This window comes from Cherax quadricarinatus, chromosome 96, assembly GCF_038502225.1.
Source record: "Cherax quadricarinatus isolate ZL_2023a chromosome 96, ASM3850222v1, whole genome shotgun sequence".
NCBI lineage: Eukaryota > Metazoa > Arthropoda > Malacostraca > Decapoda > Parastacidae > Cherax > Cherax quadricarinatus.
The window spans coordinates 5,820,870-5,837,485 of NC_091387.1; the positions used below are offsets into that span (position 1 = coordinate 5,820,870).

At 39.4% G+C, this 16,616-nt stretch overlaps 1 protein-coding gene across 1 annotated transcript; it reads right to left on the bottom strand.

Annotated features, from left to right (window-relative positions):
• Positions 1-9,377: 9,377 nt before the first annotated feature.
• Positions 9,378-16,019, bottom strand: LOC128701796 (boophilin-H2-like). Its single transcript, XM_053795718.2, has 4 exons — positions 15,205-16,019; positions 14,065-14,209; positions 13,079-13,203; positions 9,378-9,831 (listed from the first exon to the last, which is right to left on the bottom strand). The coding sequence occupies exons 1-4, from the start codon at positions 15,272-15,274 to the stop codon at positions 9,650-9,652; spliced, it is 522 nt and encodes a 173-aa protein (XP_053651693.1). The 5' UTR covers positions 15,275-16,019; the 3' UTR covers positions 9,378-9,649.
• Between the last annotated feature and the right edge of the window lie 597 nt (positions 16,020-16,616).

A 16,616-nucleotide genomic window follows, 5' to 3' on the forward strand; every position in this document is an offset into this window, starting at 1 on the left:
GGACTGGTGTGGGTGGCATCCTGGGTGTTAGTGCACTAGTGTGCGTGGCATCCTGGGTGTTAGTGGACTATTGTGGGTGGCATTCTGGGTGTTAGTGGACTTGTGTGGGTGGCATCCTGGGTGTTAATGGACTGGTGTGGGTGGCATCATGGGTGTTAGTGGACTGGTGTGGGTGGCATCCTGGGTGTTAGTGGACTGGTGTGTGTGGCATCATGGGTGTTAGTGGACTGGTGTGGGTGGCATCCTGGGTGTTAGTGGACAGGTGTGGGTGGCATCCTGGGTGTTAGTGGACTGGTGTGGGTGGCATCCTGGATGTTAGTGGACTGGTGTGGGTGGCATCCTGGGTGTTAGTGGACTGGTGTGGGTGGCATCCTGGGTGTTAGTGGACTAATGTGGTTGGCATCCAGGGTGTTAGTGGACTGGTGTTGGTGGCATCCTGGGTGTTAGTGGACTGGTGTGGGTGGCATCCTGGGTGTTAGTGGACTGGTGTGGGTGGCATCCTGGGTGTTAGTGAACTGGTGTGGGTGGCATCCAGGGTGTTAGTGGACTGGTGTGGGTGGCATCCTGGGTGTTAGTGGACTGGTGTGTGTGGCATCCTGGGTGTTAGTGGACTGGTGTGGGTGGCATCCTGTGTGTTAGTGGACTGGTGTGGGTGGCATCCTTTGTGTTAGTGGACTGGTGTGGGTGGCATCCTGGGTGTTAGTGGACTGGTGTGGGTGGCATCCTGGGTGATAGTGGACTGGTGTGGGTGGCATCCTGGGTGTTAGTGGACTGGTGTGTGTGGCATCCTGGGTGTTAGTGGACTGGTGTGGGTGGCATCCTGGGTGTTAGTGGACTGGTGTGGGTGGCATCCTGGGTGTTAGTGGACTTGTGTGAGTGGCATCCTGGGTGTTAGTGGACTGGTGTGGGTGGCATCCTGGGTGTTAGTGGACTGGTGTGGGTGGCATCCTGGGTGTTAGTGGACTATTGTGGGTGGCATTCTGGGTGTTAGTGGACTGGTGTGGGTGGCATCCTGGGTGTTAGTGGACTGGTGTGGGTGGCATCCTGGGTGTTAGTGGACTGGTGTGGGTGGCATCCTGGGTGTTAGTGGACTGGTGTGGGTGGCATCCTGGGTGTTAGTGGACTGGTGTGGGTGGCATCCTGGGTGTTAGTGGACTGGTGTGGGTGGCATCCTGGGTGTTAGTGGACTGGTGTGGGTGGCATCCTGGGTGTTAGTGGACTGGTGTGGGTGGCATCCTGGGTGTTAGTGGACTGGTGTGGGTGGCATCCTGGGTGTTAGTGGACTGGTGTGGGTGGCATCCTGGGTGTTAGTGGACTGGTGTGGGTGGCATCCTGGGTGTTAGTGGACTGGTGTGGGTGGCATCCTGGGTGTTAGTGGACTGGTGTGGGTGGCATCCTGGGTGTTAGTGGACTGGTGTGGGTGGCATCCTGGGTGTTAGTGGACTGGTGTGGGTGGCATCCTGGGTGTTAGTGGACTGGTGTGGGTGGCATCCTGGGACAAAACTGACATAATTTGCGGGAAATGCTCAGCATAACAAGCAACTTTCTATATAGTAGTATGTCACTGATGTCAGCTATGATCTGTATACCTTGTACATGTACTGGTATACCTTGTACATGTACTGGTATACCTTGTACATGTACTTGTATACCTTGTACATGTACTTGTATACCTTGTACATGTACTGGTATACCTTGTACATGTACTGGTATACCTTGTACATGTACTTGTATACCTTGTACATGTACTGGTATACCTTGTACATGTACTGGTATACCTTGTACATGTACTGGTATACCTTGTACATGTACTTGTATACCTTGTACATGTACTTGTATACCTTGTACATGTACTGGTATACCTTGTACATGTACTGGTATACCTTGTACATGTACTTGTATACCTTGTACATGTACTTGTATACCTTGTACATGTACTTGTATACCTTGTACATGTACTGGTATACCTTGTACATGTACTAGTATACCTTGTACATGTACTGGTGTACCTTGTACATGTACTTGTATACCTTGTACATGTTCTTGTATACCTTGTACATGTACTTGTATACCTTGTACATGTACTTGTATACCTTGTACATGTACTTGTATACCTTGTACATGTACTTGTATACCTTGTACATGTACTGGTATACCTTGTACATGTACTTGTATACCTTGTACATGTACTGGTATACCTTGTACATGTACTGGTATACCTTGTACATGTACTGGTATACCTTGTACATGTACTTGTATACCTTGTACATGTACTTGTATACCTTGTACATGTACTGGTATACCTTGTACATGTACTTGTATACCTTGTACATGTACTTGTATACCTTGTACATGTACTTGTATACCTTGTACATGTACTTGTATACCTTGTACATGTACTGGTATACCTTGTACATGTACTTGTATACCTTGTACATGTACTTGTATACCTTGTACATGTACTGGTATACCTTGTACATGTACTTGTATACCTTGTACATGTACTGGTATACCTTGTACATGTACTTGTATACCTTGTACATGTACTTGTATACCTTGTACATGTACTTGTATACCTTGTACATGTACTTGTATACCTTGTACATGTACTTGTATACCTTGTACATGTACTTGTATACCTTGTACATGTACTGGTATACCTTGTACATGTACTCGTATACCTTGTACATGTACTTGTATACCTTGTACATGTACTTGTATACCTTGTACATGTACTTGTATACCTTGTACATGTACTTGTATACCTTGTACATGTACTGGTATACCTTGTACATGTACTTGTATACCTTGTACATGTACTTGTATACCTTGTACATGTACTGGTATACCTTGTACATGTACTAGTATACCTTGTACATGTACTGGTATACCTTGTACATGTACTCTTGGTACAGTACTTGCATACCCTTGTACATGCACTTGCATACCCTGGTACATGCAATTTGCATACCCTGTACATGCACTTGCACACTTGCACATGCACTGCATACTTGTACATGTACTTGTCAGATACCCTTGTACACGCACTGGTGCATACCTTGTACATGTACTTGCATACCCTTGTACATGCAATTGCATATCCTTGTACATGCACTTGGACATTGACATGTAATTCTGCATACCTTGTACATGCACTTTGATATCTTGTACATGCACTAGCATACTGTACATGCACTGCATACCTTGTACAGTACTTGTACATGTATGCATACTTGTACATGCACTGCATACCTTGTACATGTACTGGTATCTTGTACACTAGTACATGTATACTTGTACATGTACAATGCACATCTGGTACACGTACTTCAGATATCATGTACATGCACTGCATACTGTACATGTACTGATAGTACTGTACATGTACTGGCATACCTTGCACATATACCTTGTACATGTACTGGTATACCTTGTACATGTACTTGTATACCTTGTACATGTACTTGTATACCTTGTACATGTACTTGTATACCTTGTACATGTACTTGTATACCTTGTACATGTACTGGTATACCTTGTACATGTACTTGTATACCTTGTACATGTTTACCTGGAGTTTACCTGGAGAGAGTTTCGGGGGTCAACGCCCCCGCGGCCCGGTCTGTGACCAGGCCTTGTATACCTTGTACATGTACTTGTATACCTTGTACATGTACTTGTATACCTTGTACATGTACTTGTATACCTTGTACATGTACTTGTATACCTTGTACATGTACCTGCGAAGTGTTGGGTTGCTCTGCCACTCACAGCATGACCTGTGGACGCACAACAAACGTAAAAACCACCTGTGCCAAGAGTTTAGTCCTAGTTACCATACTTGAGAGCGGGTTTCAACCCGACTGTCTATGCAGTTCTCATGTTACCAAGCTAATTAAAATAGACCTTTTCTAGGCATTATGGAAGTAATCAAGATATATTTACTAAATAATTTATTGAACAAGATTGGTAACTGATATATATACGTATTGGTATTAATACAGTGAGATATACGAGGTGTATATACACTGATATATACACTGGTGTATACACTGGTGTATATACACTGGTGTATATACACTGGTGTATATACACTGGTGTATATACATTGGTGTATATACACTGGTGTATATACATTGGTGTATATACACTGGTGTATATACATTGGTGTATATACACTGGTGTATATACTGGTGTATATACATTGGTGTATATACTGGTGTATATACATTGGTGTATATACACTGGTGTATATACTGGTGTATATACATTGGTGTATATACTGGTGTATATACACTGGTGTATACACTGGTGTATATACACTGGTGTATATACTGGTGTATACACTCGTGTATATACACTGGTGTATATACACTGGTGTATATACACTGGTGTATATACACTGATATATACACTGGTGTATATACACTGGTGTATATACACTGATATATACACTGGTGTATATACACTGGTGTATATACACTGATATATACACTGGTGTATATACACTGGTGTATATACTGGTGTATACACTGGTGTATATACACTGGTGTATATACACTGGTGTATATACACTGGTGTATATACACTGATATATACACTGGTGTATATACACCAGTGTATATACACTGGTGTATATACACTGGTGTATATACACTGGTGTATATACACTGATATATACACTGGTGTATATACACTGATATATACACTGGTGTATATACACTGGTGTATATACACTGATATATACACTGGTGTATATACACTGGTGTATATACACTGATATATACACCAGTGTATATACATTAGTGTATATAAACTATATAAACAATAATTCTAACCACAGTAAAATAAACTTTGAAAATAACAATAAACAGAAAATATTTTTTAGTAATATTAAATAGAAAATATAAATCTAAATTATATTTATATAAACATTCTCGTGGTTTAAAAAATAAGAGGAGTAACTAATCTATTTTTTTATTAAAAAACAGAGGAGTAACTAATCTATTTTTATTAAAAAAACAGAGGAGTAACTAATCTATTTTTTTAATAAAAAAACAGAGGAGTAACTAATCTATTTTTATTAAAAAAACAGAGGAGTAACTAATCTATTTTTTTATTAAAAAAACAGAGGAGTAACTAATCTATTTTTTTATTAAAAAAACAGAGGAGTAACTAATCTATTTTTTTATTAAAGAAACAGAGGAGTAACTAATCTATTTTCTTATTAAAGAAACAGAGGAGTAACTAATCTATTTTTTATTAAAAAAACAGAGGAGTAACTAATCTATTTTTTTATTAAAAAAACAGAGGAGTAACTAATCTATTTTTTTATTAAAAAAACAGAGGAGTAACTAATCTATTTTTTATTTAAAAAACAGAGGAGTAACTAATCTATTTTTATTAAAAAAACAGAGGAGTAACTAATCTATTTTTATTAAAAAACAGAGGAGTAACTAATCTATTTTTTAATAAAAAAACAGAGGAGTAACTAATCTATTTTTATTAAAAAAACAGAGGAGTAACTAATCTATTTTTTTATTAAAGAAACAGAGGAGTAACTAATCTATTTTTTTATTAAAAAAACAGAGGAGTAACTAATCTATTTTTTTATTAAAAAAACAGAGGAGTAACTAATCTATTTTTTTATTAAAAAAACAGAGGAGTAACTAATCTATTTTTATTAAAAAACAGAGGAGTAACTAATCTATTTTTTTATTAAAAAAACAGAGGAGTAACTAATCTATTTTTATTAAAAAACAGAGGAGTAACTAATCTATTTTTTTATTAAAAAAACAGAGGAGTAACTAATCTATTTTTTTATTAAAAAACAGAGGAGTAACTAATCTATTTTTATTAAAAAACAGAGGAGTAACTAATCTATTTTTAATAAAAAAACAGAGGAGTAACTAATCTATTTTTTATTAAAAAAACAGAGGAGTAACTAATCTATTTTTTTATTAAAAAAACAGAGGAGTAACTAATCTATTTTTTTATTAAAGAAACAGAGGAGTAACTAATCTATTTTTTATTAAAAAAACAGAGGAGTAACTAATCTATTTTTTATTAAAAAAACAGAGGAGTAACTAATCTATTTTTATTAAAAAAACAGAGGAGTAACTAATCTATTTTTATTAAAAAAACAGAGGAGTAACTAATCTATTTTTATTAAAAAAACAGAGGAGTAACTAATCTATTTTTATTAAAAAAACAGAGGAGTAACTAATCTATTTTTATTAAAAAACAGAGGAGTAACTAATCTATTTTTTAATAAAAAAACAGAGGAGTAACTAATCTATTTTTATTAAAAAAACAGAGGAGTAACTAATCTATTTTTTTATTAAAAAAACAGAGGAGTAACTAATCTATTTTTTTATTAAAAAAACAGAGGAGTAACTAATCTATTTTTTAATAAAAAAACAGAGGAGTAACTAATCTATTTTTATTAAAAAAACAGAGGAGTAACTAATCTATTTTTTTATTAAAAAAACAGAGGAGTAACTAATCTATTTTTTTATTAAAAAAACAGAGGAGTAACTAATCTATTTTTTATTAAAAAAACAGAGGAGTAACTAATCTATTTTTATTAAAAAAACAGAGGAGTAACTAATCTATTTTTTTATTAAAAAAACAGAAGAGTAACTAATCTATTTTTATTAAAAAACAGAGGAGTAACTAATCTATTTTTTTTATTAAAAAAACAGAGGAGTAACTAATCTATTTTTTTATTAAAAAAACAGAGGAGTAACTAATCTATTTTTATTAAAAAAACAGAGGAGTAACTAATCTATTTTTATTAAAAAACAGAGGAGTAACTAATCTATTTTTATTAAAAAAACAGAGGAGTAACTAATCTATTTTTATTAAAAAACAGAGGAGTAACTAATCTATTTTTATTAAAAAAACAGAGGAGTAACTAATCTATTTTTTTATTAAAAAAACAGAGGAGTAACTAATCTATTTTTATTAAAAAAACAGAGGAGTAACTAATCTATTTTTATTAAAAAACAGAGGAGTAACTAATCTATTTTTTAATAAAAAAACAGAGGAGTAACTAATCTATTTTTATTAAAAAAACAGAGGAGTAACTAATCTATTTTTTTATTAAAAAAACAGAGGAGTAACTAATCTATTTTTATTAAAAAAACAGAGGAGTAACTAATCTATTTTTATTAAAAAACAGAGGAGTAACTAATCTATTTTTTAATAAAAAAACAGAGGAGTAACTAATCTATTTTTTATTAAAAAAACAGAGGAGTAACTAATCTATTTTTTTATTAAAAAAACAGAGGAGTAACTAATCTATTTTTTTATTAAAAAAACAGAGGAGTAACTAATCTATTTTTTATTAAAAAACAGAGGAGTAACTAATCTATTTTTTATTACAAAAACAGAGGAGTAACTAATCTATTTTTATTAAAAAACAGAGGAGTAACTAATCTATTTTTATTAAAAAACAGAGGAGTAACTAATCTATTTTTTATTAAAAAAACAGAGGAGTAACTAATCTATTTTTATTAAAAAACAGAGGAGTAACTAATCTATTTTTTATTAAAAAAACAGAGGAGTAACTAATCTATTTCTAAATATTAATGAATTTTTTGGTCAAATTATCATTTGTTTTTATTTCGGTTTGTTAACCTGTGTAATCTATAAGTAGATAGGATGTAAACTTAACTCTAGAGAAGGCATGTAGAATTTTAGACAACACTGATATTGCAACACAGTGTTGTCAGGGTGATCACTACACTGTGTTGCTACAACACTGTGTTGCTACAACAGTGTTGCTACAACACTGTGTTGCTACAACACTGTGTTGCTACAACACTGTGTTGCTACAACACTGTGTTGCTACGACACTACACTGTGTTGCTACGACACTACACTGTGTTGCTACAACACTGTGTTGCTACAACACTGTGTTGCTACAACACTGTGTTGCTACAACACTGTGTTGCTACAACACTGTGTTGCTACAACACTACACTGTGTTGCTACGACACTACACTCACTGTGTGGCGTCTCAGAAGAGAAAAATAAGGCTACAAGACATATAGTTGGACTTATATCAAAGAAGACTCTTTAATATACACTTTTCTAAGTGTCTGAGAAACCTACATTTAAAATTGTTCCTGTTGATGTTGGTTTATAGGGCTACTGACAACTTACACCGTAGTCCTTGGTGTATTTGTCATTGTTGATGTTGGTTTATAGGGCTACTGACAACTTACACCGTAGTCCTTGGTGTATTTGTCATTGTTGATGTTGGTTTATAGGGCTACTGACAGCTTACACCGTAGTCCTTGGTGTATTTGTCATTGTTGATGTTGGTTTATAGGGCTACTGACAGCTTACACCGTAGTCCTTGGTGTATTTGTCATTGTTGATGTTGGTTTATAGGGCTACTGACAGCTTACACCGTAGTCCTTGGTGTATTTGTCATTGTTGATGTTGGTTTATAGGGCTACTGACAGCTTACACCGTAGTCCTTGGTGTATTTGTCTTTGTTGATGTTGGTTTATAGGGCTACTGACAGCTTACACCGTAGTCCTTGGTGTATTTGTCATTGTTGATGTTGGTTTATAGGGCTACTGACAGCTTACACCGTAGTCCTTGGTGTATTTGTATTGTTGATGTTGGTTTATAGGGCTACTGACAGTTTACATCGTAGTCCTTGGTGTATTTGTCATTGTTGATGTTGGTTTATAGGGCTACTGACAGTTTACACCGTAGTCCTTGGTGTATTTGTCATTGTTGATGTTGGTTTATAGGGCTACTGACAGTTTACACCGTAGAACACTGATGTATATGTTATTGTTGATGTTGGTTTATAGGGCTACTGACAGTTTACACCGTAGAACACTGATGTATATGTTACTGTTGATGTTGGTTTATAGGGCTACTGACAGCTTACACCGTAGTCCTTGGTGTATTTATTCCAGTTGTTGGGGTTTATAGGGCTACTGACAGCTTACACCGTAGTCCTTGGTGTATTTATTCCAGTTGTTGGGGTTTATAGGGCTACTGACAACTTACACCGTAGTCCTTGGTGTATTTATTCCTGTTGTTGGGGTTTATAGGGCTACTGACAACTTACACCGTAGTCCTTGGTGTATTTATTCCAGTTGTTGGGGTTTATAGGGCTACTGACAACTTACACTGTAGTCCTTGGTGTATTTATTCCAGTTGTTGTGGTTTATAGGGCTACTGACAACTTACACCATAGTCCTTGGTGTATTTATTCCAGTTGTTGGGGTTTATAGGGCTACTGACAACTTACACCGTAGTCCTTGGTGTATTTATTCCAGTTGTTGGGGTTTATAGGGCTACTGACAACTTACACCGTAGTCCTTGGTGTATTTATTCCAGTTGTTGGGGTTTATAGGGCTACTGACAACTTACACCGTAGTCCTTGGTGTATTTATTCCAGTTGTTGGGGTTTATAGGGCTACTGACAGCTTACACCGTAGTCCTTGGTGTATTTATTCCAGTTGTTGGGGTTTATAGGGCTACTGACAACTTATACCGTATCGAGCCAATGCCCTAACACAAGTGTTGCTGGCCGCAAATTTGTTTCGTAAGTACACAATGATGGGCAGGCTTGCCCACCGTATATCACAGGTAGTGTTACACTCTAGAGCACATCCTGTTACACCCCAGAGCACACCCTAAGGCACATTTCTTCAGTATCGAAGGTATTTTCGTTTCCTCCACATCCCCCGTAGACGAAATGCTCACAGCGTCCATTTTCGGGCACCCAAGCCCACTTGTGGAACAAGGCTCGACAGTAGCCCCGCTTCATTTGTTTGGAACACACAGCCTTTGCCTCATCTGGAACAAAAGATTGTTCATATATACGCTTCTCTGAGTGGACTGAATGGCTAACCCGGAATTAGCCACCCAGGATAGCCCAGTAAAGTCTTGTCCCCCAAGGTGCGACCCACACCAGTTGGCTAACACCCAGGTATCTATTTACTGCTAGGTGAACAGTGACAGCAGGTGTAAGGTGACTGATACCCAGGTACCTGCTTACTGCTTGGTGAAGAGGGACAGCAGGTGTAAGGTAACTAACACCCAGGTACCTACTTACTGCTATGTAAACAGGAACAGCAGGTGCAAGGCAACGAACATTCAGGTACCTACTTACTGCTCAGTGAACATGGGCAGCAGGTATAAGGTAACTAACACCCAAGTGCCTACTCACTGCTAAGTGAGCATAGATAGCAGGTGTAAGCTAACAAACACCCAGGTACCTACTTGCTAGATGAACAGGGACAGCAGGTATAAGGCAACTTACACCCAGGTACCTACTTACTGCTAGGTGAACAGTGACAGCAGGTGTAAGGTAACACGCCTAGTGTTTTCACCCCTGCCGGGGGTCGAACCACGGACACTCAGTGTATGAGGCGAGAGCGTTCAAAACCAAGCCACGGACCACATTTATACCTGGGATATCGTATATCCCATGTTCGCTGCAGCTTATCCTAACCCAGCCTACTTAGATTCCAGCTTAATCAACTCAGATATAGCATAGTCTAACCTGGCTTGTATTAATCTAGCCAAGCTAACCTAACCTAACCTAACCTAATAAGGGTCAGTTGTTCATCACTCAGAAAGAGTATAAACGTTCAGAAGTGAACGTTCAACACTGTGTTAGGATGTCTGGAACGGCTAGACGTATGTGAATGGTGTCTCTTCCTCTCTAACACTCTCCCAAGACGCTTTCTAATGCTGGCTACTGGCGCCACACTGTCTTGTGTGTGTGTGTGTGTGTGTGTGTGTGTGTGTGTGTGTGTGTGTGTGTGTGTGTGTGTGTGTGTGTGTGTGTGTGTGTATGTGTGTAAAGCCTTCAATTTAGCCTTAATAACTGCCACACACACACACACACACACACACTGGAGGACAGGAGGGTCAGGGGAGACATGATAACGACATACAAAATACTGCGTGGAATAGACAAGGTGGACAGAGACAGGATGTTCAGAGATGGGACACAGAAACAAGGGGTCACAGCAACAAGGGGACACAGCAACAAGGGGACACAGCAACAAGGGGACACAGCAACAAGGGGACACAGCAACAAGGGGACACAGCAACAAGGGGACACAGCAACAAGGGGACACAGCAACAAGGGGACACAGCAACAAGGGGACACAGCAACAAGGGGTCACAACTGGAAGTTGAAGACTCAGATGAGTCACAGGGTTGTTAGGAAGTATTTCTTCAGTCACAGAGTAGTCAGGAAGTGGAACAGTCTGGCAAGTGTTGTAGTGGAGGCAGGAACCATACATAGCTTTAAGACGAGGTATGATAAAGCTCATGGAGCAGGGAGAGAGAGGACCCAGTAGCGGTTAGCGAAGAGGCGGGGCCAGGAGCTGAGCCTCGGCCCCTGCAACCACAATTAGGTAAATTAAGTGTGTACGTACACACACACACACACGTCGCTTATCTGAAAGGTGTACACACGCCCACATGAGTGTACTACAGTATCTGAAAGGTGTACACACGCCCACATGAGTGTACTACAGTATCTGAAAGTTGTACACACGCCCACATGAGTGTACTACAGTATCTGAAAGTTGTACACACGCCCACATGAGTGTACTACAGTATCTGAAAGTTGTACACACGCCCACATGAGTGTACTACGGTATCTGATAGATGTACACACGCCCACATGAGTGTACTACGGTATCTGAAAGGTGTACACACGCCCACATGAGTGTACTACAGTATCTGAAAGTTGTACACACGCCCACATGAGTGTACTACGGTATCTGAAAGGTGTACACACGCCCACATGAGTGTACTACGGTATCTGAAAGTTGTACACACGCCCACATGAGTGTACTACAGTATCTGAAAGTTGTACACACGCCCACATGAGTGTACTACAGTATCTGAAAGTTGTACACACGCCCACATGAGTGTACTACAGTATCTGAAAGTTGTACACACGCCCACATGAGTGTACTACAGTATCTGAAAGTTGTACACACGCCCACATGAGTGTACTACAGTATCTGATAGATGTACACACGCCCACATGAGTGTACTACAGTATCTGACAGTTGTACACACGCCCACATGAGTGTACTACAGTATCTGAAAGTTGTACACACGCCCACATGAGTGTACTACAGTATCTGATAGATGTACACACGCCCACATGAGTGTACTACGGTATCTGAAAGTTGTACACACGCCCACATGAGTGTACTACAGTATCTGATAGATGTACACACGCTCGTGTACATTTGTACACCGGGAATCCCACAATGGTGGGAGATTTAGGTGAGTGAAAGTCAGCGACGGTATCAGGGTCAAGCCCTGGGGACGCCAGCCCTGGCCAGACCTTACGGTGGGGAGAATCTGGTTTAGTATCCCGTGGCTGGGTTGGTAGCGCACTCGCCTCACACACTGAGATCCGTGGTTCGATCCCCGGTACGGGTGGAAACATTGAGGCGTGTTTGCTTTGAAGACACCTGCTGTCTATGTTCACCTTGAAGTAAGTAGGTACCTGGGTGTTGGTCACCTTACATCTACTGTCACTGTTCACCTAGTAGTAAGTAGGTACCTGGGTGTTAGTGGACTGGTGTGGGTGGCATCCTGGGTGTTAGTGGACTGGTGTGGGTGGCATCCTGGGTGTTAGTGGACTGGTGTGGGTGGCATCCTGGGTGTTAGTGGACTGGTGTGGGTGGCATCCTGGGTGTTAGTGGACTGGTGTGGGTGGCATCCTGGGTGTTAGTGGACTGGTGTGGGTGGCATCCTGGGTGTTAGTGGACTGGTGTGGGTGGCATCCTGGGTGTTAGTGGACTGGTGTGGGTGGCATCCTGGGTGTTAGTGGACTGGTGTGGGTGGCATCCTGGGGACAAATAAGTCGCCAGAAATGCTCAACATAACCAGGAACTTTCTATATAGTATGTCATAGGTGTGAGCTATGGTCTGTATAAGTTGTATCTTGTACTGGTAGAAATATACATTATTATTATTAGTATTATTATACCACTAGTACAACTATCAAACAATGTACTCTAGAACACACAGAACTCTCAGCAGTACTCAACATGGTACTCACCTCTAGTACAAGCACACTCCAGACATCCAGTAGTACTCAACGTTCGTGAGCAGGAATCCGGGCAGTCCAAATCCGGGCATCTAGATTCCTGACAGTGTTCCTCACAAGATGACCTGGACTCGAACCTGCCAGTGATGATGATGATTATTATTATTATTATTATTATTATTATTATTATTATTATTATGATTATTATTATTATTATTATGATTATTATTATTATTATTATTATTATTATTATTATTATTATTATTATGATTATTATTATTATTATTATTATGATTATTATTATTATTATTATTATTATTATTATTATGATTATTATTATTATTATTATTATTATTATTATTATTATTATGATTATTATTATTATTATTATTATTATTATTATTATTATTATTATTATTATTATTATTATTATTATGATTATTATTATTATTATTATTATGATTATTATTATTATTATTATTATTATTATTATTATTATTATTATGATTATTATTATTATTATTATTATTATTATTATTATTATTATTATTATATCATTAATATACCTGGTATGACACAGGTGTATACCTGGAGTATACATTATCAATATTCTGGTATAACACAGGTGTATACCTGGAGTATACATTATCAATATTCTGGTATGACACAGGTGTATACCTGGAGTATACATTATCAATATTCTGGTATAACACAGGTGTATACCTGGAGTATACATTATCAATATTCTGGTATGACACAGGTGTATACCTGGAGTATACATTATCAATATTCTGGTATAACACAGGTGTATACCTGGAGTATACATTATCAATATTCTGGTATGACACAGGTGTATACCTGGAGTATACATTATCAATATTCTGGTATAACACAGGTGTATACCTGGAGTATACATTATCAATATTCTGGTATGACACAGGTGTATACCTGGTGTGTACCTATAGAATACACCAGGTATACCTGGAGTGTATACTCACCTGTTAGCGTTGCCACCACAGCCGGAATACACGAAGAATATACATCTGTGTTCATCACGGCTGTAATACCAGGCTTCCTGCTGCCCGGAACACGTACCTACGTCCTTAGGGGCGTGGCAGTTCACTGCTGCGTCCGTGGAGTCATCTGCAGTACCAAGAACGTCCGTGAGATGGTGCATATGCAATGTTCTTAATTGACAACCTACAATACCATGATCCGCGACTATCAGTTTATATATATATATATATGGGTTATATACACCTTCCAGTGTATATATACACTGAGATATACACCTCTCAGTGTATATACATTGATATATACACACCTCCTAGTGTATATACACTAAGATATACACCTCTCAGTGTATATACACTGATATATACACACCTCCTAGTGTATATACACTAAGATATACACCTCTCAGTGTATATACATTGATATATGCACACACCTCCCAGTATATATATACTAAGATATACACCTCACAGCGTATATACACTGATATATACACACCTCCTAGTGTATATACACTAAGATATACACCTCACAGTGTATATACACTGATATATACACACACCTCTCAGTGTATATACACTGATATATACACTCCTCCCAGTGTATATACACTAAGATATACACCTCACAGTGTATATACACTGATATATACACTCCTCCCAGTGTATATACACTAAGATATACACCTCACAGTGTATATACACTGATATATACACACCTCCTAGTGTATATACACTAAGATATACACCTCACAGTGTATATACACTGATATATACACACCTCCTAGTGTATATACACTAAGATATACACCTCACAGTGTATATACACTGATATATACACACACCTCTCAGTGTATATACACTGATATATACACTCCTCCCAGTGTATATACACTAAGATATACACCTCACAGTGTATATACACTGATATATACACACCTCCTAGTGTATATACACTAAGATATACACCTCACAGTGTATATACACTGATATATACACTCCTCCCAGTGTATATACACGGAGACATACACCTCACAGTGTATATACACTGATAAACACCATTGTTACCATAGTCAATGGTGCCATTAGCCACTGTTACTCCACCATGATGGAGAATTAACTGACCTGTGATGGAGTTACCCTTGAAGGCTGTAGTGATGGACAAGATTGTCGACAGTAATATAAATATATCCATCTCGTTTGTTTTGGCTTGTTGAGGCAGGTGATGGAGGGTCTTGTGATGGAGTGTGGTGAGGCTGTGATGGAGTGTGGTGATGCTGTGATGGAGTGTGGTGAGGCTGTGATGGAGTGTGGTGAGGCTGTGATGGAGTGTGGTGAGGCTGTGATGGTGTGTGGTGAGGCTGTGATGGAGCGTGGTGATGCTGTGATGGAGTGTGGTGAGGCTGTGATGGAGTGTGGTGATGCTGTGATGGAGCGTGGTGATGCTGTGATGGAGTGTGGTGATGCTGTGATGGAGTGTGGTGATGCTGTGATGGAGCGTGGTGATGCTGTGATGGAGCGTGGTGATGCTGTGATGGAGTGTGGTGATGCTGTGATGGAGTGTGGTGAGGCTGTGATGGAGTGTGGTGAGGCTGTGATGGTGTGTGGTGATGCTGTGATGGAGTGTGGTGAGGCTGTGATGGTGTGTGGTGAGGCTGTGATGGAGTGTGGTGAGGCTGTGATGGAGTGTGGTGAGGCTGTGATGGAGTGTGGTGAGGCTGTGATGGTGTGTGGTGAGGCTGTGATGGTGTGTGGTGAGGCTGTGATGGAGTGTGGTGAGGCTGTGATGGTGTGTGGTGATGCTGTGATGGAGTGTGGTGAGGCTGTGATGGAGTGTGGTGAGGCTGTGATGGAGTGTGGTGAGGCTGTGATGGAGTGTGGTGAGGCTGTGATGGAGTGTGGTGAGGCTGTGATGGTGTGTGGTGAGGCTGTGATGGTGTGTGGTGAGGCTGTGATGGAGTGTGGTGAGGCTGTGATGGTGTGTGGTGAGGCTGTGATGGAGTGTGGTGAGGCTGTGATGGTGTGTGGTGAGGCTGTGATGGAGTGTGGTGAGGCTGTGATGGTGTGTGGTGAGGCTGTGATGGTGTGTGGTGAGGCTGTGATGGTGTGTGGTGAGGCTGTGATGGTGTGTGGTGAGGCTGTGATGGAGTGTGGTGAGGCTGTGATGGTGTGTGGTGAGGCTGTGATGGTGTGTGGTGAGGCTGTGATGGAGTGTGGTGAGGCTGTGATGGAGTGTGGTGAGGCTGTGATGGAGTGTGGTGAGGCTGTGATAGAGATAGGGAGTTTACACTCCCGCAGTCCACAACTCTCTGACTGAATCACTCTGTCACTCTGTCTTATATTACAAATCTCTCTCTCTCTCTCTCTCTCTCTCTCTCTCTCTCTCTCTCTCTCTCTCTCTCTCTCTCTCTCTCTCTCTCTCTCTCTCTCTCTCTCTCTCTCTCTCTTTCTCTCTATCTCTATCTATCTATCTATTTATCTAATACTTTCATTCTTGATTATTACTATTACTGTAAATGAAAGTATTACAGATAGAC

Excerpts from the sequence above, each read along its gene's own strand:
- LOC128701796 (XM_053795718.2), bottom strand. The coding sequence starts at position 15,274 with ATGGATATATTTATATTACTGTCGACAATCTTGTCCATCACTACAGCC. Across the intron at positions 14,210-15,204 it reads CAAGGGTAACTCCATCACAG|ATGACTCCACGGACGCAGCA; the intron begins GTCAGTTAATTC and ends TTGGTACTGCAG. Across the intron at positions 9,832-13,078 it reads GGAGTGTGCTTGTACTAGAG|ATGAGGCAAAGGCTGTGTGT; the intron begins GTGAGTACCATG and ends CTTTTGTTCCAG.